The 27249-nt window shown below is 39.5% G+C and overlaps 1 protein-coding gene across 1 annotated transcript in view; it reads right to left on the minus strand.

Moving 5' to 3' along the window:
• ANXA10 (annexin A10) overlaps positions 1-27249 on the minus strand; it is a 78787-nt gene that overhangs the window by 11917 nt on the left and 39621 nt on the right. Inside the window, exons 4-6 of the mRNA XM_058302378.1 lie at positions 12908-13021; positions 11325-11415; positions 10269-10348 (exon numbers count right to left, since the gene is read on the minus strand). Of these exons, the coding sequence (XP_058158361.1) occupies positions 10269-10348; positions 11325-11415; positions 12908-13021 (285 nt within the window). The remainder of the gene's footprint in view (positions 1-10268; positions 10349-11324; positions 11416-12907; positions 13022-27249) is intronic.

The following is a 27249-nucleotide window of genomic DNA, read 5'->3' on the forward strand; positions in this document are numbered from 1 at the left end:
GGGGACATTTGCCAGATGGGATTGTTTATGATCATGGCAGGGACCAGGTGCTTCAGTAGCCAAGGGCTATAGAATAGACCACCTTAGCTAGAACTTAGCTAGACCTTAGAGGAGTCCTTAAAGAAGAGCAGAGATGAGGCTAAACCATGAGGAAGGATTACTTGGCTCTGACTAAACTGCCACAGAGAAGGATCATAAATTAACTAGTTGCATGTTTTGGCAGCTGCCACTGAGAAGCCTTATACCCTGCACATCTACGGCTCATTTGTTACATGTCTGGAATTGCCCAGAAATTCCACTCCATAAACAGAGACCAGCATGATGGTGTGAGGACACTGCCAAGAGATATAATAAAACACACACAACTCTCCACCAGGTGCTCTCTTGAAGATGAGAGGAGGAGGCAAGCAATCTGAGTGTTACGAATTTAAGCTAAAGAGATTGAACATATACTCATATTGACATCAATGTATTGAATGGATTAAATTTATTGTTATTATTAATGTTATTGGTATTGTATGCTTATCTGAAAGATCAATTTATTCACAGAGAAATAAATAAGCTAAATTTTACTTGTGAGTAAATATATAGCTCTAGGAAATTTTTAATATTCTTAAAAATGAAAAAGAGAGTGCAGGATACTGCAAAACAAGTGATAAATGTATAACAAGCAGGAGTGATTGGTCAATTTCCTCACCTCTCACTGATAGGTCAAATAAGATGATGAGGAAGCATTATCTGGCAAGTTTATGTTATTAAATGAATGGCACATATCTATGAAAGGGATAGCATATACACTGCTTTCAATATTTTTTTCAACTGGTGTTTTAATTTAGGAATTAGAAAGGTGACTAGAGAAGATTGTCAGAAATTAATGAGTTCTTTAGGCTAAGAGAAGAAAGATTGCAGCAAACAAACCTCAAGGGCCAGAAATGACATTGTAATCTAATAAACATCTTCCCCAACAATTGGTGGAATGACCTTGGGAAATTCACTTTTTTTTTTTTTTTTTCTTTCTTCACTGTTTACTGTTGCTCAGTCTTGTGAATTGGTCCTCATTTTGCTTTTCATTCTCTTCATGTTGGGAGGTTCCAGCGCTCAGCTTTTCATTGTTTTCTTGTCTGTATCTGTAATTCTTCCCTTGGTAATCTCATCCATACACATGACTTTAATATCCACCTATATTGCAATGATAGCCAAATGCATATTTCTAGCTCAGATCCCTCATCTGACCTTCAGATGTGTATATTCTAATTGTTTTCTTTTTTTTAAATACACATTTCAAACTCAGTGTGTCCAAAATCCAACTCCTGATCTCCCCCAACTCACAGACCTCTTAAACCTACAGCTTTCCTCCACTCAGTTTATGATAACTGTCCTTACTGTTTATTGCTCAGATTAAAAAACTAAGAGTCAAATTCGATCCCTTTTGTCTTTCATTTCTCACATCTAATTCCTAAGGATATAATGTGGATATTACCTTCAAAACATCCAGCATCTGGGCACAGTGTACCACTACTGATACTTTCACATGGGTCCTTGCCATCATTATAAATTGGCTTTATTGACAGTACAGCAACCCTGTTTCTACCCTCATTTCCATACAGTCTTTTCTTAATGCAGCATCTAAAGTGAATACTTTAAGATCACGTTGTTCCTTCACTAAAAGCACAGAAATGGTTCCCCTCCTTTCCATTTCACTCAGAAAAACCCCGAAGTTCTTATAGCTGCTACAGCATTCAACATGATCTGTTACTTCTCTGACCTCATCTCTTTCCATGGGCCATTTTCTTTGCTTGCTCAAATGGCACCAACAGGTCTCCTTGCTATTTCTCACATCCATCGTCATTCTCTTGCCTTCCACTTTTTCTCCAGCTATGCCCTTTGTTTGGAACACCCATATCACTGCTGCCTGTTTGCTGACTTGCTTTCTTTTCTGCAAACCTCACCTTTTTTCAAATGAGACCTACCCTGAAAAACCTAGGTAAGACTGCAGCTTATCCACTGCTCTCAGCCCAGCAATTCCTATCTCCCTTACTCTGCTCTCCCATGTCTCTCACCACCTTCTAACATTTTATATAATGCACCTGTTTAGTAGGTTTACCTTTAATTGTCCATATATCCCTGCTAGGATGCAAGATTCTTAAAAGACTGGGGTCTTTGTCTCTTTTGTTCACCAAAAATTCCCAATTGTCTAGACTCATGCCTGGCACATTGCAGACGTTCAATAAAATGCTCATTCACTCAATAAATGAATGAAAGAAAGCAAAAGAAAGAAATTTTATGTAGCAGAATTCAAAGATCTGTTAGTAGATGTGTGGAAATTTTCTGGATCATTGAAGATTTTCTTAGTAATCCCCCAATCAAATCATGTAGCTAAGTAAATACTAACTCCTGCAAAGTTTGTGAGAAATATTTAAAATGGCTGATATTTAATAGTTTTTTGCAGCCCTTCATGATATATTTTTGGAAAGAACATATTTTTGGACATTTATTTTGAAATGGTGCCCATTATTTTTTTTTCTTATACAGTTAATTGTCAAGAACATTTTAAGAAAACTGGAGGGTTAAAAAAATGTGACTAAGTAAGTCTGTGATTTGGTTTTTTGAATAAAAAAGAGATATGAAGAGCTTAAGGGAGCAGCATGGTATGTTTAAGTGATGTAAATGCCAGGGAAATGGTATAAATGATTAGGAAATTTGGGTTAGAAGGAAGGAAAAAAGTAAAGGGATCAAATTAAGGAATTAAAATGTGACTGAAAATATGAGGAGCAGATAAATTCCCCAACAAGTGACTACGGAAAGCTGATAGCAAGACATCCTCAGAGGCCTCCCTCCATTAGAGCTTGAGAAATTGTTATGAGAAGAATCCTTAAACAAAGGTAAGGAGTGAGCATTCAATTCACTTATCGCCTCCAGTGTGATTAGCATATATTGATTAATTAATCTCTAAGTGACTAATTTTTCATTATTTGACAGGCAATTAGATCTGCTATAAATTGAGTTCAGTAAAAGCATGCAGGAAGTATTGTGAGCCAGTTGAATAATGGGCATTAGTTTTCAAGAGAAGCATGTTCTGAATGAGTTGTTTCCTTATTAGAAATAGTACTGTTGGGAAACACTACATAAAGTAAAAGTTATTTCCTGGAAAATATGACAATGATTTTCAATATTTTTCATTTTCTGAAAACCTTAAGACTTTCATGCTCTTATTCCCCCAGTCTCTATTAAATCTCAAAATAAAGGTGTGTCTGAATTTTCATGATAATAAAAAGACAAAAGTCATAGGTTTTACCTTTGATTTTGAAACTGATGATGTGTATAGAGGTGGAGCACATGCTTGTAACAACTGGAGAATCATAGAATGTTAGTTATGGGAGGATATTTAAAGAAGAATGAGTTCACATCCCTAATTTACAGATTAAAAACCTGAATCTCAGAAAGGTTAAATGGCAAATCCAAGCCTTCCCCTTAAGTATATGTGAACAAGCCATTTAACCTCCCTGAACTTTAGTTTCCTTTTGTAAACAAGGAGGGACATCACTTGTTTGGTTTGATGGGAAGCTGATTGACAGGGAGATCAGCATCAGCCTATTCATGATGGAATGCCCTTTGTTTCAAAACCTCTTGCCAGGAAGTAATAGAAGAAGGATTTGGCAGATGGAGTAACTGGATTGTGATATAGCACTAATGAAATGGATTATTTTTTTTTACTAAAGGACAACATTTTTCTTCAATGTGAGAAAAGAGATAAAACTAAAAGGAGTGGTGAAGAGATGTAAAATGGAGTTGGGAGGCATTTTAGAAGTTACTCTTATGCACGTCTTGGCTAGATATCACAAACTGCCAAGGTAGGCAAAACCACAATGAATCCAGAGTTTCTGTCTGGGGTGATGGAAAATTTTGGAAATGGATGGTGGTAACAGTGGCATGAAACTGTGAATGTAATCAACACCCTGAATTGTATGTATGAAAGTTGATGAAATGTTAAATTTTAACTTGTATATACGTTACCAGAATAAAAATGTTTAAATAAAGAACTGTACAACACAAAGAGTGAACCCTAACCTACTATGGACTATACTTAATAGTACAATTATAATAATATTGCTTCATCAATTGTAACAAAGTTACCATGCAAACTGTTACTAATAGGGAAAACTGAGTGTCAGGGGAGTATATGGGAACTCTGTACTTTCTGTATGATTTTTTGGTAAGTCTACAATTGGTTTAAGAAACAGGATAAAAAAATAAAGAAAGAGAGATAAAGTTGTCCACATTTTTTAAGACAAAGCTTTGTCATGTCAAAAAATTAGAAATCTCTATAAAGAAATTATACATGAAATTTGGGGGAAAATCAGCATGAGACTGTAGGTCAGTTTCCCTGAATGGTTGGCAAAATTCTGCATTTTTCCCATTCTGAATATTCTTTGCTTCCTTTCATTCTCTAATCTGTGCTGGGAATTCTAGAGGATTTCTTCTTAATAGCATTTTCCTGCCTAAATGTATGTCCCTTGCTACCTGCTGAGTTTTCTTCTATCACTTTAGTGTATACTCAGGGCATATTTCATTGATGTGATCAGTACAAGTTCAAAGTAAAGAATGGAATTACTGAAATCAAAGAGATACTTTGTTGTTATTTTTAGTAAATCAGTTGTTATTTTTAGTAAATCAAATTCTTTTACTTTATCATAAGTGAGAAAATGAGTTTTTATTTTGAGCAAATCAGTTCTTAGTTTACAAGTGAGGCTCTTACTGTTTCCTTCAATTTGTTGCAGTGACAAATTTGTGTGACTTCACTTTTTCCTGGAGATAAGAATAGATAAAATCATCCTGATTGTCTCACACCCCACTTAAAATGTTTCCAGTGGCTCTCCACTGCTTACAGGAACAAGTCAAACCTCTTCAAATAGCATCTCAGCCAGCTCTCCAATCAAACAAAATTTCCATATTCAACATGAGTCCTCTGAGCCAGAGGTATGTGTGTGCAATATCTTTCCACCCACCTTGACATCCTTCCTCATCTCCTTTTGAGATGCGTTGTGTGGGGGAGCTGTGTTTCTTCATAAATAACCTGGGCTGTGTGTGTGTAAACTAAATGTGTTAATTCAAGTTTACCTGGAATGTGGAAAATATGTGTTTATTCAAGCTTACCTGGAATGTGGGGGGTATGTGTTAATTCAAGACTTATCTGATACTCAGATAAAACACTTGAAACTCTAAGAAACTAACAAAAAGATCCTTTTGCATATAAGTACCATTTGACTCCCCACTCCTACATCCTCTGTATAAAAGAAACCCAAAAATCCTATTCAGGGCTCCGGTTTTTGAAAAAGAGTTCCTGAGACTGGCTGGTTGTTAATAAATTTTCCTTCTCAAGAATACTACTGAGTCATGGCCTTCCATATGCGATCATTTAATTTCTCTGCTTCCACAACACTAAGTATGCAAATAATGAGATTTTCCAGGATCTTATTCAAGTCTCACTGTACAAGAAGCCCTCTTCTTTTACTTTAGTTGGGATTGAACTTTGTTCACTCAGATTTTTACAGGATTTTTTATTTGTACCATTTATTTCCAAAAGGTATGAATTGCTTACCATTTGTTATGAACAGAGATTAGTTTCAAAGTTACAAGGTTGAATAAGGCATAGTCTTCATGCTTGGAAAACTGACAGTCTACTGGAAAAGATGGCTATACAAAAAAATTCAATATAACGTGGTTATACAAACTTATTTGTATGTTCTTTGTTGGGACAATTCAGCAAAATAAAAAATAATATGAGTGAATGTTGAAAATTTTTACACAGTTTATACACAAAACAAAACAGAAGGAATAAAGAATTAAAATATAGCTGCATCTTTGGCCTTTTATTCATCATGGAAACTAATTATGATAAAATTAATTATATAGAAATTAAAAGCATTGTTGATATATTTAGATTACAATGATATATATTTTTAATCTGTAGATAATATTTTATTCCCTCCTCTGATAGTATAATGAACTCTGTAGTTCTCCAGGTAAGAGCAGAGACAAGAATAAGAAATATTCACAGATTGAGCTTTTAAAATATTTGAAATGGTGACATGATAAGGATATGTTAAAAATAAAAGCATTTTGCATTCATGGAATGCAAAGATATTTGCATTTTGATGTGGGCTATGGATGGGAGGCTCTTTGTCTCTTAAGATAACCTAAGCTGTCTGTGACTTGTGGGTGTGGGACGGTAAGAGGCTGCAGTCCTGCCCTTGGTGACCATGGCAACGACTCCAGTCCCAGGAAACAATTTAGCAATGCAAACTCTATGAACTTTAAATATTCAGGAAAAATGCAAACCAAATATGCTAAAAGCTTATCTAGAATGTATGAAGTCCATGCTAAAAGCTTACCTAGGATGTGGAAGATATATGCTAATTCAAGCCTATTGAAAACGGAAACAAAAGGACCATTTGACCTTTCCTCTCTGTATAAAAGGAACTCAAAATTCTTGTTTAGGGCTCAGGTTTGAAACAGAAAGCTCCCCAGTCTGGCCAGCTGTCAATAAACCATTTTTCCTTCTCAAAATCATTCCTGAGTCCTGGCCTTTCTATATGCAAATAATTGAACCTCTCTCAAATTCTACAACACTTTTAAGATGGATAGCAGGGCAGTTTAAAAAGTTTATCTGTTTGTTAATTTATATGTAGCTACTCTTTTGGAAATTTTCTGTATGCCTATAATAATGATATTCATAGATCTGCAGTTCTACATATTTGTATTCATTCTTACCATCTTCTATTTCCCATTTGTGCTTGTTGATTGTATCTTTATCGATTCTCTTTGTCACCATTGAGGCACACTAACAGCTGATATCAGGATTTCTTTCATCTTTGAAGGCAAATAGACTGTAGTTTGCAGCTGCCCTTGACTTTAGGTATAGCTATTTCTTGACTGAGTTCTACACAAAGAATGTGACCAGAAGGGACAATCACCATTACTGGGCCTATAAAAGTTGACTGCGTTTCTACTTCTGCAGATTAAGGGCAGGCATGATGAAATTAGAAGCCAGGTGTAAAGATGGATTAGTCATTAGATGAAAGGAGCCTGAATCTCTGAACTACTACCTGGAAGAGAGCTGTTTGCTCTTCAGGAGCATTTCTTTCAGTCTTTATGCAAGCTGAGAAATGGTGTTTACTCTATCCTTTTAGCCATGAATTACAAGAAAGAAATGAGCTCAGTACACAATGGCTGATTTGCAAGAAAAATAAAAGTGAATAGAGAGAAAATCCAGAAATTCGATGTCCGGAAGAGTTAAAATGAGAAACGGTTTATCCTCCAAGCAGTGATTGCTGGGACTTGAGGAGGCTTTGAAACAGAAAACAGTTGAAGACTCAGCCCTGCAGGCAGAAACCAGCTTAATTTATTAACTGGGAGGGCTTTCAAGAATTCATTTTTAGGTTGTAAAAAGGAAAGACAAAGGATGTGCAAGTATGTAAAGAAATAGCTTATATTTAAGTAGTGTGTCTAAAAAAAAAAAAAAGAACTCTGGGTATGTCTAAGTGATACATGGAATTGACTAGGAGCAAGTAGATTATAATCATTAAAATTCTTTAGGGATTTGTATTCTCAAAGACATAGCAAACCTGGATTTTTAAAAAAAGTGCACCTCAATCTATAAACAAACTCGTAGGCCTCCAAATTTGCCAAAATTGAAATGTAAAATCTGTACAGCCCACAATGAGGACTGAATCAAAAGCACCATTTAATATAAAGCCAAGGAGGATAAAGAGCAAGAAAAACCTCTCTTTTCTACCAGGAGCCACTGAAATGTTCAGCTTAAAAATCAAGACAAAACAATTCACCAAGAGATGGGGAAAAGGGAGAAGGGAGAGTGTATGTTCTGTGGACAGGAAATGTTTGTAAATAAAATTAACTTAATAAGTAAAAACCAATATAAATGGATCTAGCTCATGAAATATATATATAATTTTATATCTATCTATCTATCTATCTATCTATCTATCTATCTATCTATCTATCTATCTATCTATCTATCTATCTATCTATCCATAAAATCCAGGAGCTCTTGGAGGCAGCTGGTACTGGTATATTCAGAGAAAAGGAAAAGGATTAGGCAGTAGAACTATTTTGTATTTTTACCTGTTCACTCTATCTCCTTACCTAAACCTGGGGCTCTGGCTCTTTTTATTCTAGTCTAATCTCATCTCTTGCACGTCTTTCTTACTCCTAAATATCAGTCTTCACCTTTATCCCCATAAAAGGCAGTGGCATCTTTTTTTTTTTAAAAAAAATATTTTCATTGTCTTTTTTTAAAAGATACATAGATCACACAAAATGTTACATTAAAAAATATAAGAGGTTCCCATATACTCCACTCCCCACACTCCCCACTCCTCCCACATTGACAACTACTTTCATTAGTGTAGTACCTTCATTGCATTTTTAAAAATGCCACATCCCCATATTCTACCTACATATAGTGAAATTCTTTTATAGCTACTCAATGTTATATTCTTGTCATAAACAGGAAAGGTTACACATGCATCCCTCTCTGTTACACATGCATACAGCCAAACCAAAGAACTGACTTTTAAGGTATTTTCCCTCACTTATGAGTTCCCGGATTCTCTATTACCAGCTATCAGCTGAACATGGCCTCTTTTTCTCTTTTCATTTCTAACAGCATTTGCTGAATAGGATGACAGGCACATTCAAGAGTATGCAAAAGACAAAAGATAATTTTATCTTTAAAGATGTTATTCTTATTACAATGCTAATATGTAAAGTGTTTTCAAGGAATACTAATTGAATGGAAATAATTACATACTTTTAGTCGGTTCAGGAAAATAAAATGAGTGGCAAAATGTAATTTTAATTTGAAATAATGTTCCGTATTTCATATATATATACACATATACATATAGCACCATTTATATAGCACCATAAAATTCTTACAAGTGGCACTGAGGATCATATGCTGACAATTAGGGGTCTAGAGGATTGACTTCAAATTCTGGCTTTATCCACACTAGCACTGTACAGTGACAGCAAAAATCTGACATGTTTTCTATCTCTGTTTCTTCATTTCTAAAGTACTCATAAGGATGAACATTTATATTATGGCATTTTTATAGTTACTAAATGAGAACGTTTTCTTCCTTCCTTGCACATTACTGGACATGTAGTAGGAGCTAAAAAATTGACTTAGAAGTCAATTCTAATTTCTAATTAGTATCATAAAGTCTAACAATATTTGAATTCCCTTGGAATATATATATCTACATGTATGTATATATTTATTTTCTATCTTTCTTCTATCTTTTTATCTATCTGTTCTACTACCTGTTTGAATTCAAATGTACTGTCTTCCACATCGTGCATTCTTTCCTCTGCTTGTTCAAATCTGCTGTTATGTGCTTCCAGTGTGTTTTTAATTAATTCATCACCATCATATCTGTTATCCTTTTATGCATGCTTACAATTTCTTCAATATGTTCCCCTAGTGTCTTCTTAATATCCTTAATCTCTTCCTTCACTTCATTGAGTTGACCCATGATGTTTGTCTGGACAGCTTTGATTAGTTGTTCAATATTCTGCATCTCTTCCTGGTTTTTAGTTTGTTCGTTGGACTGGGTCATGTCTTCCTGTTTCTTGATATTATTTGTAATTTTTTATTGTTGTCTGGTCATCTTTTTATCTTGATGGGTTTATACAGTTGATTAGCTTCTCTCTCTCGAGGGTTTTATTTAGCTGCTGTTTTTGAGTGTGTGGTAAGCTTTCTCTTTGACACTTTGTTCTTCTTGTTCTATTTCCTTGCTGTTTTCTATGTTCCCTTGAGAAATTTAACTATTTGTCCAGTTTTTTCCAGATGGATACCCTGAAGACTCCTGCTCTGTGGGTTCCCAAAACAGCTCACTCAGGCAGGATCTTGCCCCCACTCAGCTGTTTTTTGTGAGAAAGATGGTGAGTGCATACTTAATCTGATGCTGTCTTGCTGCTTCTTAACCTATATTTATAAATATCTTAATTATGACACATTTAAAAATATTTTAGAACAGATCTGGTGCATTATTCATGTTTGTTTGTTTCTGACTCCACCCCAGGTTTCTAGAATAAAGCCTTGAATTTAGCTGGTGGGCAGTATATATTATATGGAATTCACTGTAAAACTGCCACTGGAGTTTTCCATGCAATTCTTGAAACTGACATGACACATATCTATTTTTTTAATAGTGTAAAATAGCTTGAATTTTGGAATGCCATACCTGGACCAAGTTCATGAGAGTATCTCTGAAGTGTCCTGAGGTCTCTGAATAAATGTCCTCTTGAAGATTACTGCTGTATTCTGGGCAAGAAAATATCCATATTAAAGATTTAATTTATTATAGAACCACATATATACTAACATGCTTTGAATCAGTTAACGTTATTTCCCAAGATGTGACTGGAGAGTGCAGGAAATGAAGTTAATCTTTTGACATTTCTCTGTATTTGTTACCTTCTACTCAGGGTCTACCAATTAACAGGCCAAAGAAAGCTGATACCTACCAGTAACCTACGCTTAGGTCTCTTCCCTTAAGAAAGTTATTATCTTTATTACAAAATTGAAAAAAAACAATATTGAAAGTCATTTATATTCTCTAATTCTTAAAATTCAGAATCATGAATTCCATTTTCAATAGACTGCTGCCCAGCCCAGAGCTCTTCCCAAGCACTTTGCCTCATTTTAATGTTATAAGGGAAGTTTCTTACTTCATTCCCTCTGGGAAAGTCTTGTTTTTGTTCAAATGCAGACGAGCAGACTATCTGGAACATTTTTCTTTGACAATCAATTTCACATAATACATGATGCAATAAAAATGCATTAAACCTTTTTGAAAATGAAAATAGATAACCTTTCTACTTTGAAAATATGTAAAAATGTGATTTTGAAGTAGGCTACAAGGATTATGAAATTTATATAAGGTGAAGTAGATACTCGCTTTATAGAATCCTCTGAACAATTATTATATTTATTTTGTCTATGTACCTAGTATCTCCTGGGTAAAAGATAAAATGTTCTCTGAACCAAGGTACAGGACACTTGCCTTTCCTAATGGAAGTATTATTCTCATATTAACTGGTAATGCTTTCCTGGAAAACTTGCTTAATTTGTTCATTTCATTTTTAGTACCCTAATCATCAATTTTACTTAATGGGTTAATTGGTCTTGAGTGAGTCATATTTCAGATTTGTGTCTCAGAAAAATCCCTTAAAATTGTGTTTGGAAAAACATAAAACTTATGAGTGTAAATTATATGCATATATGTCTATTTCCTTACGCAAATAATAGGCTTCTCTCATCTGGAAAATTTCTCCATTTGTTCTTGAGGCTAATATGTCAATGAGGCAATTCTCTTCAGTGCCTACTCCCTAGAAAGATAAAGAAAGGAAGAAATATACAGGTATTTTCATTGGGAATCATAGTGCATTTGATGTATAATGAAGAGATACGGCATTCCTGGTATCCAAGAGGTTGTGTGGCAGGGGAGAAAGGAAGCATGTTTGGGATTGAGATAGGCCTAATTCGAATTCTGGCTCTGCCATCTACTAGCTATTTTACCTGGAGCAGATAATATTATCTGAAACTCTGTTCCTTCATCTAAAAACCATCAGGTCATTTCTAAACAATATGGAAAAGACATGTTTAAATAATGCTCATGACTTAGCAGTTTCATTTTGTTGTTGGAATAACGGTTCTTAAGCAAATTGGAATTAGAACATGGGTCTTCTCAGGTATTTCAGGGATTTTTCCCTACCTCTTCCTAGATGTTGAATTTTGTACAATTTTCCTAAATTTTGGGGCCAGGTATTTTCTATTGTCTCTAACGGCCATAGGCATATACTAATCTCTGATAGTGGTTTCAAGGACAAAACTTCAATTCAGGGAAGTATCAAAAATTCTTACAATTCTATGAAATACTATAAATCATATCAGTTTCATTTAAATAGCACCATGTCGCTTCATTCTTGAAATATTTAGTCACAGAATTTTGCAAATGGTAAGAATTGAATTGACACATTTTTTAAAAAAAGTAAGTTGTAGTTCACATGAACTTTATAAAATACCTTCTCTGATCAGCACATATCATACCCCAAATCCAGGTTCCTTCGATTTTTTTCTCTCTCTCTTGCCCCTTTCCTACCACACATTGTTCACAGACTGTGGTAAACTGGTCATTGGCAGGTCTTGTATTAGAATCATTTCAATGGTTCTGCTAGTGTTATAATATTATCATTCGAAAAGAAGTAAAAGGTCCTTCTCCCCACTCCTCCATCTTTTCCTGCCCCCCCCCCACTCAAACAAAATCTGTAATAACTCAGTAGTCAATTTCTTTCATGGGTATTACTTTCTTGTAAGGAAGAATTACTCTAATCCTTCAGAACTAAAATTTTGATTTGTTTGCCCAATAGTTTTTGTAAAGGACTAACTTAAGGTCATAAAAAGAACCAAAAAATGGAGTCCATATTTTAGTTTCTGATTCAGTATTCTATTTTTACTTAATGAGCCAAATTTTTGAAAATAATTTGTGGAGATTCACGTATGTAACCTTTCTCCATTGACGTGTGAATAAATATTGAGGAAACTTCCATCTGAATAGTCCTGGAAGTTTATTTCCTTTACTTTTGGCAGCTGAGCAAAGAGCAGGCTCAGTACAACTGAGTTTGTACAACAAAAGAACAAGTTGAATCTAGCCACTGGTTTCAGGAGACTCCCCCCTTCCTGTGATTTTTCCATTGTTATATCATTGCTTAGATGTTCCTTGTCCTCTCCTTCATCATATAAGCACGTAGAGCATCACAGAGGGTTCCCATGCTTTACTGAAAAGTCTGTTAAAGGTAAATTTGTGGATCTGACCAGTACCTTCATCGCATGCCAGAGTTCATGAGCATCATAAGATGGCGGTGCATACAGGAGGCCAACCATAACTTCTTTGAAATGATCTGAAAGCTTCTCCTTCAGCTCACCAATCAAATCCTATGGAGGGAAACATAATTAATTTTATCATATAAGTTATCAAATTTACAAGAGAAATAGGATAATTTGCAGAAAGCCTTCTAGAAGTACTTTGGTTTCCAGGTTATTTCACAAAATAAAAGTCTGGTTTTAATTTATATATACTTCTCTGTGTGTGAATATACATACACATACCTATACAAATATAAAATTGAATTATACCAGATTATGGATTTAATGGTTTGGAAAAGGTTGACAATGATATCTCTGCAAGATTTCTGAGAATAGGATATTTTGGTAAAATATAAATAAGATACTGTTTCCATAGTCCTCAACCCCCCACATGTTTTGATTGCATTATGAAAATAAATAAAGTTGAAAGCCAAGAACATTTCAATGGGAAGTTCTTAGTTTTCTTGTGTGGAATTAATGAGCATCATTCCTGAAAGAAAATATTTTATTTTATCATTGTAGCATTGTAGCATATTTTATCATTCTCTTTAATGAGGGAGTCTTTGGTTACCCTATTGTCAAAAAGCTTCTGTAAATGGATTAAGTAAGTAAGTAATCTTAGAACTTTCTTCAAATAATGACCAATTAATACATTTATTTAAAATATTGAAAGTTAAGCAATAAAGAGGAAAACAAGCATGCGGATTTTCTTTTTTACAATTCCGGTACAAAAAAAGTGAGTTGGATAACCTTAACTTTTAATTATTTTACAAATGTTGAGTTTTAAAAATATGCTGAATTTACTTTCTGTGGTCTTATAAAAATATCTGAAAGATATGCCTTACATTTACAGTCTCTTGATAAAATGTGTAGGCCATATCCAGTTTTACTTAAAAATATGCAGCATTTTAGTTCTAAGGAGGTTTGAGGATAAAATTCAAGTAAAAGATGCTAAGAAAGCAAAGTAAATTTTATCTGAATGAACACAAAAGGGCCATAGTTTTCTTCCCTTTTTTTTTCCTACAATACCTTGTCTATTTGGTGGATTTTCTTTTTTTTAGCAAATAAGAGCATCCATCCACCAAGTGCTAATTGATAAAACAAAGAATCTATTGAATTTTTGTTAGTGTCAAGGCAATTCACTTAAAGAGAAATTAATAAATGTCCAGAGTTGTGCCAGTACTTGGAGCATATATAAGAAGCATGTGCTCTCTCCCTTTCATGGCGTCTATGTTCTATTTAAATCTTTATTATTCACCATCGTACACTTTTAACTCCTTTAACATATGGTTGTTAAGGTGCTATTATGAACCAGGTACTAGGGGTGCTGGAGCTACAGCAGTGAACAAAACAAGTCAATGTATGAACCTGTGGAGCTTGTATCCTCACACATAGAAGGAGCTCGATAAATGTTTTTTGAATGGAAGATCGCTGTTATTCAATAGTTCATTATTGAATCCTGACTGTTTCCTGGACATGGCGCTAGGTACTGGAGTAAAGTAACGCAGAGTCTGTTTTCAAGGGGACTTCACCTTTCATAAACCCAGGGATTACGTAAGTAGAAATGGTAGCTAATATGTTTCCTAAGGCTCTCATATAATTATTTTATATTAAAAACGCAGTGGTACAAGAGTCTTAACAGGAATTCGGATAAGAGATCAGAATGGGTTGATTGGATGAGGGAAGACTTTAAGGACCTGGGACACATTTGGCAAGGGAGAAATAGTACTGACTAAGCAGGCATTGAAGGATGTAGGTCGGTCTGCCAAAGAGAAGGCAGAGTCAGGGCTAATCCTTACGTGGGCATGTGCAGGGAGTGTGCATGGGTCAAACTGGGCATGTGCAGGGAGCGTGCACAGGTCAAACTGGGCGTGTGCAGGGAGAGGGCATGAGTCAAACTGGGCGTGTGCAGGGAGAGTGCACGGGTCAAACTGGGCATGTGCAGGGAGAGTGCATGGGTCAAACTGGGCATGTGCAGGGAGAGTGCACGGGTCAAACTGGGCATGTGCAGGGAGAGTGCACGGGTCAAACTGGGCGTGTGCAGGGAGAGTGCACGGGTCAAACTGGGCGTGTGCAGGGAGCGTGAACAGGTCAAACTGGGCATGTGCAGGGAGAGTGCACAGGTCAAACTGGGCATGTGCAGGGAGAGTGCACGGGTCAAACTGGGCATGTGCAGGGAGAGTGCACGGGTCAAACTGGGCGTGTGCAGGGAGAGTGCACGGGTCAAACTGGGCGTGTGCAGGGAGCGTGAACAGGTCAAACTGGGCATGTGCAGGGAGAGTGCACAGGTCAAACTGGGCATGTGCAGGGAGAGGGCATGAGTCAAACTGGGCGTGTGCAGGGAGAGTGCACGGGTCAAACTGGGCTGGGCGTGTGCAGGGAGCGTGGACAGGTCAAACTGGACGTGTGCAGGGCGCGTGAACAGGTCAAACTGAGGAGACTGAAGGATCCATGTAGAGAAAAGACGGGCAGAGAATTAGATATAAAGTGAGAAATCGCATGACTGAGGATCTTTGCTCAACTAGAAACTCAGAAACTAGGGTAGCTTTTGGTGATAAAAGGAAACCTAAGCCAAAATCTAGGCTTAAAAGAACTGAGCTGATGGTAAATTATTCTGGGGGTGATAGAAACTATGACAGGGGAAGGCAGGGGCACCACGGGGGAGGTGTTAGCTGTGGCTCTCTGAGGTCCCACGAGCCTAGAATGCAATAGAGGTAGCAGAAAAGATTGGAGAAAAATGCCGTTTTGAGAGAAGACTAGTAATGGTACAATGACCAAACTTTACAACTTAAAAGTAGGACACCTGTTCTGACAAAAAGTCCCCATCTCTCCATCCCTGATATGTGAGTTAATATGAAAAGCCTAGCAAATCACACGTAACAATTTATGTTATAAAATGCAATCATTATTTCATTCATTCATTCAACATATACCTTAGGTGCCAAGATAGTCAAAGGATCCAGTGTAGAACTGCGCAGAGGTGGTCCTGCTATTTTTAAGCCCACTTACTAATGGTGGAGGGAACTAAGATTCATTGAGGACTAAAGAACTATGAAAGGTTAATTATAATCAGCTGCTATGCTTGCATATAGTTATGTTAAACCAGAAACCATTGCAACCTGTTTTATTTCCAATTGACTGCCTGAGGTAAGGAAATATTACTGAAATAATATGTTGTTCTGATAAAATATTTCCTGGTCTTATCTATATTTTCAGATTTAAGGTATTAATATTTTGGGATTTAGAGAATAGAGTTTTATACAGCTTTATAAGGTTTAGTGACTTCTGAGAGAGAGCCAGCATGACAGACGCTAAGAAACTATATTTCTGCTATAAAAGGCGTCATGTCTCCTATATGCCAGAGAGGTATATAAACCAGTATTTAAATAAACCAAGACTAAAAGATTTATACAGACAGATAGATATACTGATGATGCCATTTATTATATATATCAGGAAATACCAGCTGCTTTCCCGGGCCAGTGGGCTCAACACCTGCTAAGTGCTTTAACATACTGTATTATGGTATCTGTAGTCTTCAATAATCCTGAGACTGGCATTATTATTCCCGTTCTCCTAATGAGGAAATTGAGGCTCAGAGGAGATAAATAATTTGCCCAAGGTCATATGGCTATTAAGTGGCCAGCCAGGATTCGAATCCAATTTTTCCAGCTTATGTTCTATCTATTCTGACCACTTACTAGTATCAAATATAAAGAACATGACACTGCAGGCATGAGCCTGTGAACCTTTTCAAAGAGTAGTAAGATGGACCTGCTCTACGCACACCACACAGAGGTGGCACGTAAATACATGTTTCCTCCATTCTGTTTCATTATGCAGAGGCTAGTTCTTATCCTTTTAGAAACTTGTGGAATACTTGTTGCAACTTCTCCAATCTCTTTCTAAAACCCATCCCTTAATCCCAATCCCTTCCATCTTCTGTGGGCCCTATAGTCCTTCAGCTCAGTGTCTTTTAATTTTACCTTTCTGCAAAAATTTTTTTTCCATTTTTAAATCCTTAAGTAGTTTTCCTGTGTTCCATTAATTTGCCAACTATTTACAGTTCTTTTAATAATCAGTTTTGTCAATAGGCATCATAAAGATATATGGATCTTATTTAATACTAGCTATTTTAACTTTAACTCTTACTCTTTATAACTTTAAAAATGTGATAATGTCTCTTATTTGAAAAGCCTTAGGTATTTAGAGTTTATTTTCTTAAATAAATTCCAGCTAGTTTTTTGTTGTTTCAGTTGTTTGGTTGTTTTATTAAAAAGATGCAAAACTGGGAAGCAGATGTGGCTCAAATGATTGGGCTCTCGTCTACCATATGGGAGGCCCTGGGTTAGCTTCCCAGCGCCTCCTTGTGAAGTCAGGTTGGCCTGCGCCCGCAGACAGCTGATGACCCACACCCACGGAGAGCTGATGCAGCGAGATGACGCAACAAAGGGAGACAAGCAGACACAGAATGAATTGAATGGACACAGAGAGCAGATGGCAAGCAAGCAGCAAGGGGGGGGGATAAATAAATAAAATAAATGTTTGAAAAAAAAGATGCAACACTTTTTTTTGGTATGGACTCTCTTATATAAGATTAAAAACAACTGTTTTTTTTTACAGGAAACAGATATACATGTAGTGAATTGATCCCAGTTTCTACTGTGATAGACTACTTTTTATTAGGCAACTACCATGTTCCAGACTATGCTATAAATATGATACTTTACTTGACTTAATCCTTAAAACTGTGCAAGTTGGGCTTTATTTACAGCTGAGGAAGTTAAGAATAAGTAAGAGTGAATAAGAAGCTCCTGAATTGATATTGTGAATAGATTGCTGAGAGGACATGTAGATTCAGGTCTGTGTGACTCCAAGTCCTTGCAATGAACTATTATATCCATTGCCTGTGGAAGCAAATTCTAGCTGGTAGATTGTGTCAAGCCTCTGCTGCTCCTTGGCTAACTTGAGCTCTAAAAGATGAACTTGTTCTATTTTATAGATTTCTCATGTGTCTTGACAATTTGCACTCAAACTTCAACTTTGCCCTTTGGATAATGCTCTAACTCCCTAGACCCAGCAGTAGCAGGCACGTTGTCCTACCAGGCTGTCCTTAATGGTCTTTTTTTTTTTGGTTTCTCAGTCCTGCTGGTTCACTCTTTCCCATGGCCACCTACAGCTTTTCCCAATAGTGAGGATGTTGCACAGTTGGAGTGGACATGATTGAGATGCTTCCTTCAACATGGCTTATAATATTCCTCTTTCTGAACTTGAGAAAGATTATTAGACACCCAAATATGTTAAAGTAAGTGGAGCTGAAACAATGTAATAAGAATTATGATATAAAATCCCCTGCTTCAGTTTTTCAAAAAAGTGAAACATAAACCATTCATGAAATGTATTTAAACTCATTAAGCAAGTGTGTAGGAAAACATTGAGGAAGTTGCTTAACTTTAAAAAACAACAATAACAAACTGTACTCAAGAAATCATCCATAATAGTCACTGATTTCTATTTAGATCCCTGTGACAACTACTAACTCACACCAGGAACATAAATTAATTCATTAATGCATTTTTGTACTGACAACATACCTGAGGAAATGGATTAATAATGGGAATTAAGACCTACTAAAAAGTACCCATACAATCAGTTCCAGGATTAATGGAGAAATTGCTGAGAATTTTAGATTTTCAATATTAATGATCTAAATTACCTTTTTCTGACATAATTTCAAGAAGAAATGCTAGCTATAGATCATGGCAAAGCTTTCTTTAAAAGAAATTACTACAGTAATTCTTTTTGAATATTTCTTTTTTTCATTTTTGTCATTCCCAAATTGGAATTCTGGCAAAGCCACTGTAAAGATGCCATTGTGATTTTAATGATAAGGGAACTAATAATTATTGAATTTCTTTTGAGTCATGTACTCTGCTAGATACTTAAATATGAATATTCATTTAGGCATTATAAGAAACTTTTCATACAGATTTTAAGATCTCAAATTTATAAGTGACTAATGAAGTACAATAATAAAGATTACACTGATATTAAATAACCGTGTTGGGTGTTAAAACAGAGATTGTCTGAATCCAAAGCCTGGGATCTTTCATCTTTCCAGTGTACCACGATTTCTCCAATTATACCTTCACTTAAATGTGCTTATTTTTTATTATAAAGCAACACAATATTTTGGAAAGATGCTTAAAAGTTGCATGTTTGCTTAAGTTATAATTTTTCATCTGTAAGAGAGTCTCTGTGTTTTCTTAGTCATATACATATGATATATATGATACATATGTAAGCTTTAAAACAAATTCCTCTTTTATTGAGATACAATTTAGGTACAATGAAATACATACATACGTTTAAAAGGTATACTTGGATTAATTTCAACATATTTGTAGACTCATGGTACCACCACCAAAATTAAGATATTAAATATTTCAACCACATCCAAAAGTTTCCTTGTGGTTCTTTGCAATGTATTTCTCTCTTAAGCCCAGATCCCAGGCAACTATCACTATAAATTAGTTTGCATTTTCTAAAACTTTTATAACTGGAATCAAACAGTTTGTATACTTGTTTTTCTGTTTGTTCAACTCAATGTAATGATTTTTAACATCCATTCATTTTTTTTTTCCCACAGAGCTCACTTTTATTTTTACCTTAATATCATTACATTTTAAAAAGCTTTGATAAGTTTAAAGCTTTAAAAAATATCAGATACCAACACAGTTTTCATCATCCAAAAACGATTACATAGTTTCTCTAGCAAAGTCATCTAATACATTTTTCATATCTGTGGCAGAACATTCTTAGGTAACATTTACATTTCCTCCCTCTGTAAAAGTACTAGGAATTAGTCTAGTGGATTTGGGGGTGGGGGTGGGGGAAAGATGTACATTAGATGTAGTTCTTTATAAACAACAACAAAACCCCGAGAATTTAAAAAAATGGAAAAGATTTTAATAATCATCAAATTCCAACTCCTTTTTCCAGGTAAGGAAACAAAGAGCGCAGGAGAATTCAGTTATTTACTATTTACCGCTCTGCAGTTCCCTCCACTGCGCCCTGCCAAGCAGACCCCCCAGCACCTGCTTGGTGCAATAGTATCTGAGGCAGGCAGCAGGAAGATTTACTCCCCAGCTATTTCACTTCAAGGTTCCAAGAATGCTGAGACTATTACCGAACATTGCCTACCTACGTGAAAAGGCAAAGGGGAATCTAATTTTCCTCCTGGCACTGCATAAAATGTATCGTAGCTCCGATTTTTAACGTAACTACAAAAATCAGTAAATAGACTCGCTAGTGTCAGTGTTTCATACCGTTTCTTTTCCACAAAGCACTGAGTGTCAGAAACTTCAGAAGAAATGAACAAGCGCGGGGCTCGTCCACGACCTGCAGCCAAGGGCAGGGTTCAGCGCCAAGCGGGGCGCGCGCAGCTGCGCGGCGAGCAAGGCTGGCGAAGGCTGCCCAGTGCGTCTTCTCGCGGTTACCACGTGCACACCAGAGGGAGGAGTCAGAAGTGTGGACTTCTGTGGCATTAGACAAACAGCCAAAATGAACATGGCAATTTGAATTTGGTCATAGGGGAAATGTAAATGCAGCTTAGTAATAAAGAAATACTAATGAGGTTTGCTGGGGTTTTGAGAAAAACAAGATCTGGGAAACTGCCAAATATGGAGCAAAAGCAGGGTAGGGGGACTTAGACTGCTCTCAGGCTTCTACTGGGATAAAATTAAGCAGTGGAAAATTTAAAAGCAATTGCTTTTTAGCCCGTTAGCAACCTTTTTAATTAATTTTAAATGTTAATGGTTCCTTGCGGTCACCCCTCGGGCTGAGGTGTGGTTTGCTGGCCTGGCGGGGGAGCAGCCGCGGCAGGCCAGGCCGCTGCCCCCATGGTAGGGTGGCTGGTCGGACTCACCGCCACCCCTGAGGGGAGCTCGGCATGGGCGCAGAGTGCCCTCGGGTCTCCCCTTCTCGGCAGCCATGCTTCCATGGCCGCCCCTCCTCCCGGATGGCGCCACGCGATGCCTGTAGGGCGGCACCCTTCTTCTTCTTTCTCCCTGCGCAGGCGCAGGGCGGAAAATTCCAGTCTGCCCTTTTCCCCTCCCCCGACAGCAGCAACAGCCAGGTGTGGGCGGAAAAATCCAGCCCGCCCTTTTCCCCTCCCCCGACAGCAGCAACAGTCAGGTGTGGGCGGGAAACTCAAGCCTGCCCTCCACCCCAGCAACAGCAGCCACCAATCCCTAAACCCTGCCCCTTCCCCCAGCAACAGCGACAGCCAATCCCTAACCACCACCCCTCCCCCGTCCAGTACCGCCCACTGACCTTTCACCGGCAACCAATCAGAACAGGGCGTGGCTTCGACCAATCAGCCTTCCCCAGCCCCTATAAAACTGTTGCCTCTCCCTCAGTAAAGTGGACTTGCGTGTTTACCTTGTCTCCGCGGTAGTTCTTCTGCCGTGCGCCCTCCAGTCCTGGGAGCCCCCGACAAGGGCCTGGCCTCCCTTGTCCCCAGTTCGTCGCCTGCTTCTCCGGGCGACCCCTTCGTCGCCGGCTTCGCCGGGCGACCCCGTCAGCCGAACCGCGCAACCCCTTGTGAGACCGATCCCTCGTCTGCTGCCGGACTGACCCCTCGTCCCAAGTGGGACCGACCCCTCGTCCCAAGCGGGACCGACCCCTCGTCCAGAGCTGGACCGACCCCTCGTCCGCAGCCAGACCCCACCTCTACCGACCGAGCAAGCCGCCGCAGTTGGCGCCCAACGTGGGGCAAAGCAACCCCACCACAGCACAACGTGGGGCAAAGCAACCCCACCACAGCACAACGTGGGGCAAGGCAACTCCACCACAGCCTCACTCCATAACCTGGCGCCCCCCCCCCCTCTTCTCACCGTGGGACTTCTCTTGTGCAACATTGCTGCTACCTGAGCCTTGGCTACCTCATATGATCCACGGCGGTCTGGGAGAATCGCTGGATGGCTTTCTCCTTCCATGTCGGGGGCTTATACCGACCCGCTATGATTAAGAGGAGCCTTGGATTTCTCGGGAGCGCGCGCTTGCACGTCTGAAGTAATCCTACCACAGCCCTACCCCCTCCTCTCTTCTCACCTTGGGACTTCTCTCGTGCAACATTGCTGCTACCTGAGCCTTGGCTACCTCATATGATCCACGGCGGTCTGGGAGAATCGCTGGATGGCTTTCTCCTTCCATGTCGGGGGCTTATACCGACCCGCTATGATTAAGAGGAGCTTTGGATTTCTCGGGAGCGTGCGCTTGCACGTCTGAAGTAACCCTACCACAGCCCTACGCCCTCCTTTCTTCTCACCCCTATCTTTTCGCTCTGCATTGCTGCTCCTGAACCTTGGTGACCTCATATGATCCACGGCGGTCTGGGAGAATCGCTGGATGGCTTTCTCCTTCCATGTCGGGGGCTTATACCGACCCGCTATGATTAAGAGGCACCAATAAAACTCTCAGGAGCGCGTGCCTGAGCACCTCCACCCCTGCCTTCACCTCTGCCTCCTCCCCTCTGCACTTGCTCCCCTTTGCCTTGCTCCACTGCTCGTCGTCCCGCCCTCCCCTCGTCGGGGCCTTCTCTTGGCCCACGACCACCGTCGGAGCCCCACCGGCTCCGACCCCTCGTCTCACCGCGCACCTCGGCTCCCATCGCCGCGCTCTCAAGGTAAGGGCCCCTTTTCTTATCGGCTCCAAAAGGCCATTAGCAATGGGTAACATCCTATCTGCTAAGCAAGCCCCACAAGTTCGGGCCCTTGCCGGTCTCCTAGACACTCACCGGTGTAAGATCTCTTTCAAACAGCTTCAAGTATATTGGGACCTTCTTCTCCCCTTTAATCCGTGGCTTACCACGTGTCAGCTTTGGGACCCGGACACCTATACTCGCCTTATAGATAGGGTCACTTTTGCTGTGGAGCAGGAAGGTAAAAGATTCCCTCCTGGCTTATTACAGGCAACATAAAGTCCAGAAAAAATCTTGAAGGGTATAATCTATGATATGCTATATAAAAAAAGATTTAAAAGCAGCTATACCAAGAAAGTAAGAATTATGAGTCAACTGTAAATAAATTATATATTTCTGTTAATGTGTTGTAATTGTTCTGTGTTTGTCTGTCTGTTCGTTCAATGTCAACGTATATTGTGATACCTCCGGATGGTAAATATAAATTACTAGAAATCTTTAAAAGAGCTCTATTCAAATGGCCAAAAATTAAATAAGCGCTTATATTAATACATAAGTTTAAATGTTAATAAGACATCTACAATTTAAAAAAATTGTAAGTCTTAATTAACAAAATTGACTGTACGTCTTCATAAAGGGTTGTTCTTGCCTAGATTAAAATGAATAACTTATTTTTCTTCACAGGATAATATAAAGAATGTAAAACTTATATGAATATTAAAAAGGTTAAAAGTTTGTAAAAATGCTAACGGAAATGTAATAAGTTTTGCAAAAAGACGTATTTTGTCCTAAAGTAAGATGGCTAATTTTTCATAAACTCTTGAAATTTAATTTGCATGCGGCAAGTGTAAAAGGTATTGTGATAACTTTACGTAAGGGAATGTGTTCTGTAAAGATAAAATTTATCTTCAATAGTTTACGTTAAGGTATTAAATGGCTGATTCCAGAAGGTCATTCTTAAATGTATATATATAAAACTGAATTGATGATAATAATAATAGGGGGTAGTTTTGTAACAGGAAAGATTAACAGCAACCAAGCTCCCCTGCCAACTTGCTTTTGGGAAACGGTTTCTAGTATTGCATGCTACTAAGTATTTAAAGAAAAGTTATTTTTGAGGAAACAGAAGATGATTTTTTCTTTGCAGCCATTGTCTATTTAGCAACACCCCTCGCTATCGGCCTAGCCACTGTTGCGCCGGACGACTGGAACCTTAAACAAAGACTCCTCCTCACTGTCATCTTCCTATCTATCGTTACTATATTTACTGCCCTCATTCTCCTTCGTTTATAAAGCAGTCTCCTACAAACCACAAAGCTTCTGTCTTAAACATACCATTCTCAACCCTATCCTCTAAATGATCTTCTCACTTCCCCCACAGCCTTTAATACTCTATTTCTTCCTCATAACCTTTGCTTTCTTGATAATATTTCCCGCCATCTGTCTAGCCACTACCACCCCAGAAGATTGTAACCACGGCCCCCCATGCCGCCATCGCTCTCAAGCAGCTCCAGCCCCGCGAAACGGCCCGCAACCTGCTTTCCCCGGCCTGCGGCCTGCTTTCTAGCATCTAATAACGTTTCTGCTTTTAACAGCTCCCCATACTTCTGCGGAGCTTCCTCCTGTCTCGACCTCACTCCTCTTCTCAGCCATCCAAAGCGTCCTTTCTCGTCCCCCGCCCCCCTCCTTTTTTCGCTTGAACCCCTACTGCGTTGCAGATTGGGCCGCCCCATGTCGGCCCGCCCCATTAACATCGGCCTCTCTCGCACCCGTGAAGACTTTGGCCTTCTTATTGTCCTCGCCTACGTCTCCACCACTCCCGACGCTGCCGCCACCACCACCGCTGGTGCCCTGACGCGACTTGTCCTCACAGCTGCGATCCTCCAGACCATCACACAGTCTGCCTCTACCGCTCTTCGCCGCCAAGAAGAGATCAACTACCTGTAACGCGCTGTCATTCGGGACTTTTAACAACAGATAGACCTTATAGCCACCGAGATCAACGAGAATTGGACATTGGCCACCCTTGCTTGCAACGGCAAGATACCGCCCCCCAAATTGTACATTTGTATCCCCGTCATACTCACCTCCCTCTTCAGCTCCGCTTCCCTCATTGCTTACTGCCTCTTGGGCCTCAGCTACTTGTTGCTGCCGCCATCCTGGTCCTTATTTGAAAAGAAGGGGGAAATGCGGTCACCCCTCGGGCTGAGGTGTGGTTTGCTGGCCTGGCGGGGGAGCGGCCGCGGCAGGCCAGGCCGCTGCCCCCATGGTAGGGTGGCTGGTCGGACTCACCGCCACCCCTGAGGGGAGCTCGGCATGGGCGCAGAGTGCCCTCGGGTCTCCCCTTCTCGGCAGCCATGCTTCCATGGCCGCCCCTCCTCCCGGATGGCGCCACGCGATGCCTGTAGGGCGGCACCCTTCTTCTTCTTTCTCCCTGCGCAGGCGCAGGGCGGAAAATTCCAGTCTGCCCTTTTCCCCTCCCCCGACAGCAGCAACAGCCAGGTGTGGGCGGAAAAATCCAGCCCGCCCTTTTCCCCTCCCCCGACAGCAGCAACAGTCAGGTGTGGGCGGGAAACTCAAGCCTGCCCTCCACCCCAGCAACAGCAGCCACCAATCCCTAAACCCTGCCCCTTCCCCCAGCAACAGCGACAGCCAATCCCTAACCACCACCCCTCCCCCGTCCAGTACCGCCCACTGACCTTTCACCGGCAACCAATCAGAACAGGGCGTGGCTTCGACCAATCAGCCTTCCCCAGCCCCTATAAAACTGTTGCCTCTCCCTCAGTAAAGTGGACTTGCGTGTTTACCTTGTCTCCGCGGTAGTTCTTCTGCCGTGCGCCCTCCAGTCCTGGGAGCCCCCGACAAGGGCCTGGCCTCCCTTGTCCCCAGTTCGTCGCCTGCTTCTCCGGGCGACCCCTTCGTCGCCGGCTTCGCCGGGCGACCCCGTCAGCCGAACCGCGCAACCCCTTGTGAGACCGATCCCTCGTCTGCTGCCGGACTGACCCCTCGTCCCAAGTGGGACCGACCCCTCGTCCCAAGCGGGACCGACCCCTCGTCCAGAGCTGGACCGACCCCTCGTCCGCAGCCAGACCCCACCTCTACCGACCGAGCAAGCCGCCGCAGTTCCTGTAATGAAACTCAGAATAGAAGCGTATTTAAATAAATAATTGTTAGGGCTTGTTGACATTTATGATTCTTTGATACCTAGGAGCAGTATGACTGACTGTGTCGTTGATGTGACATAAGTAGCTATCCAAGCTTTTCAAATAAGCCAAAATACCCCTAATCTTATGTCTGAAAATATTTTTGAAATATAAGAAGCAAATCTCCCTCTCTTGCCTTTTAATTTATACTAATTATTTCTACTGATTGTAGGAATCTTTACTTCCATTTTTAAAAAAAATTAAATTTACTATAAGATTTAGTCGGTTTATATTTCATATATCTATTCTACCATGAAGTCAGCATGGTTTAATCTCTGAGGGGGAAGCAGACTTGGCGCAATGGATAGGGCGCCAGCCTACCACAAGGGAGGTCCGCGGTTCAAACCCCGGGCCTCCTTGACCCGTGTGGAGCTGGCCCATGCGCAGTGGTGATGCGCGGAAGGAGTGCCCTGCCACGCAGGGGTGTCCCCCGCATAGGGGAGCCCCACGCGCAAGGAGTGCACCCCATAAGGAGAGCCTCCCAGCGTGAAAGAAAGTGCAGCCTGTCCAGGAATGGCGCCACACACACGGAGAGCTGACACACAGCAAGATAATGCAACAAAAAGAAACACAGATTCCCCTGCTGCTGACAAGAATACAAGCGGTCACAGAAGAAGATGCAGCAAATAGACATAGAGAGCAGACCACTGGGGGAGGTAAGGGAAGAGAAAAAAAAAACCAAACAAAACTCTAATGCTTTCCATACCTACCAGAATATTGGCATGGCATGGTTTGTTTGTGGTTAGTTCCTCTAATGCTCCCTTAAAATCATCCAGTACTTCCCAGGTAAAAATTACCATGTCTTCTGGGTAACAACAACTATTTTTTAAAAACTAAGAAGAAAAATTGAATTAGGTATCTGAATACCCAGGAGCTATTAATTACCCAAAATTTTAAACTTTATTAAAAGTTGTTCATAAGGTTAAGCTTATTTAAAAATAAAGGGCATCCTCCAACCTGGAATTCACAGAGCTAAGGTACTGAATTCAGTGAGCTCAATGCTGCCTGCTGCTTCTATATATTATGTTAGGAAATTTATTTTCATGTCCTTTCCTAAAATGTAATCTGATCCAATTCTCCTTGTTTGAGTGATCTGAAGAGCCAATATTTTCATTTAACCCTGATAATGGGAAATTAATTCAAAAGGTAGTCATTTTTGAACATTGTCTATGGGTTCCAATATTTAGGCATTTTCTACTATATTTTCTTCCATCCTAGATATAAAACATCCACAGTTAGGTTATTTTATATCTCAGAATTCCATTAATTTTTATTGTTTAGTAGTATTCTATTGTATGGCTACACCACTTTTTAATTATCAGTTTGTCTGTTGATGGATATTTGGGTTTTTTCAAGGTTTTAGCTGTCATAGAAAAAGTTTCCGTTATTAA

This window comes from Dasypus novemcinctus, chromosome 1 (assembly GCF_030445035.2).
Source record: "Dasypus novemcinctus isolate mDasNov1 chromosome 1, mDasNov1.1.hap2, whole genome shotgun sequence".
NCBI classification, from domain to species: domain Eukaryota; kingdom Metazoa; phylum Chordata; class Mammalia; order Cingulata; family Dasypodidae; genus Dasypus; species Dasypus novemcinctus.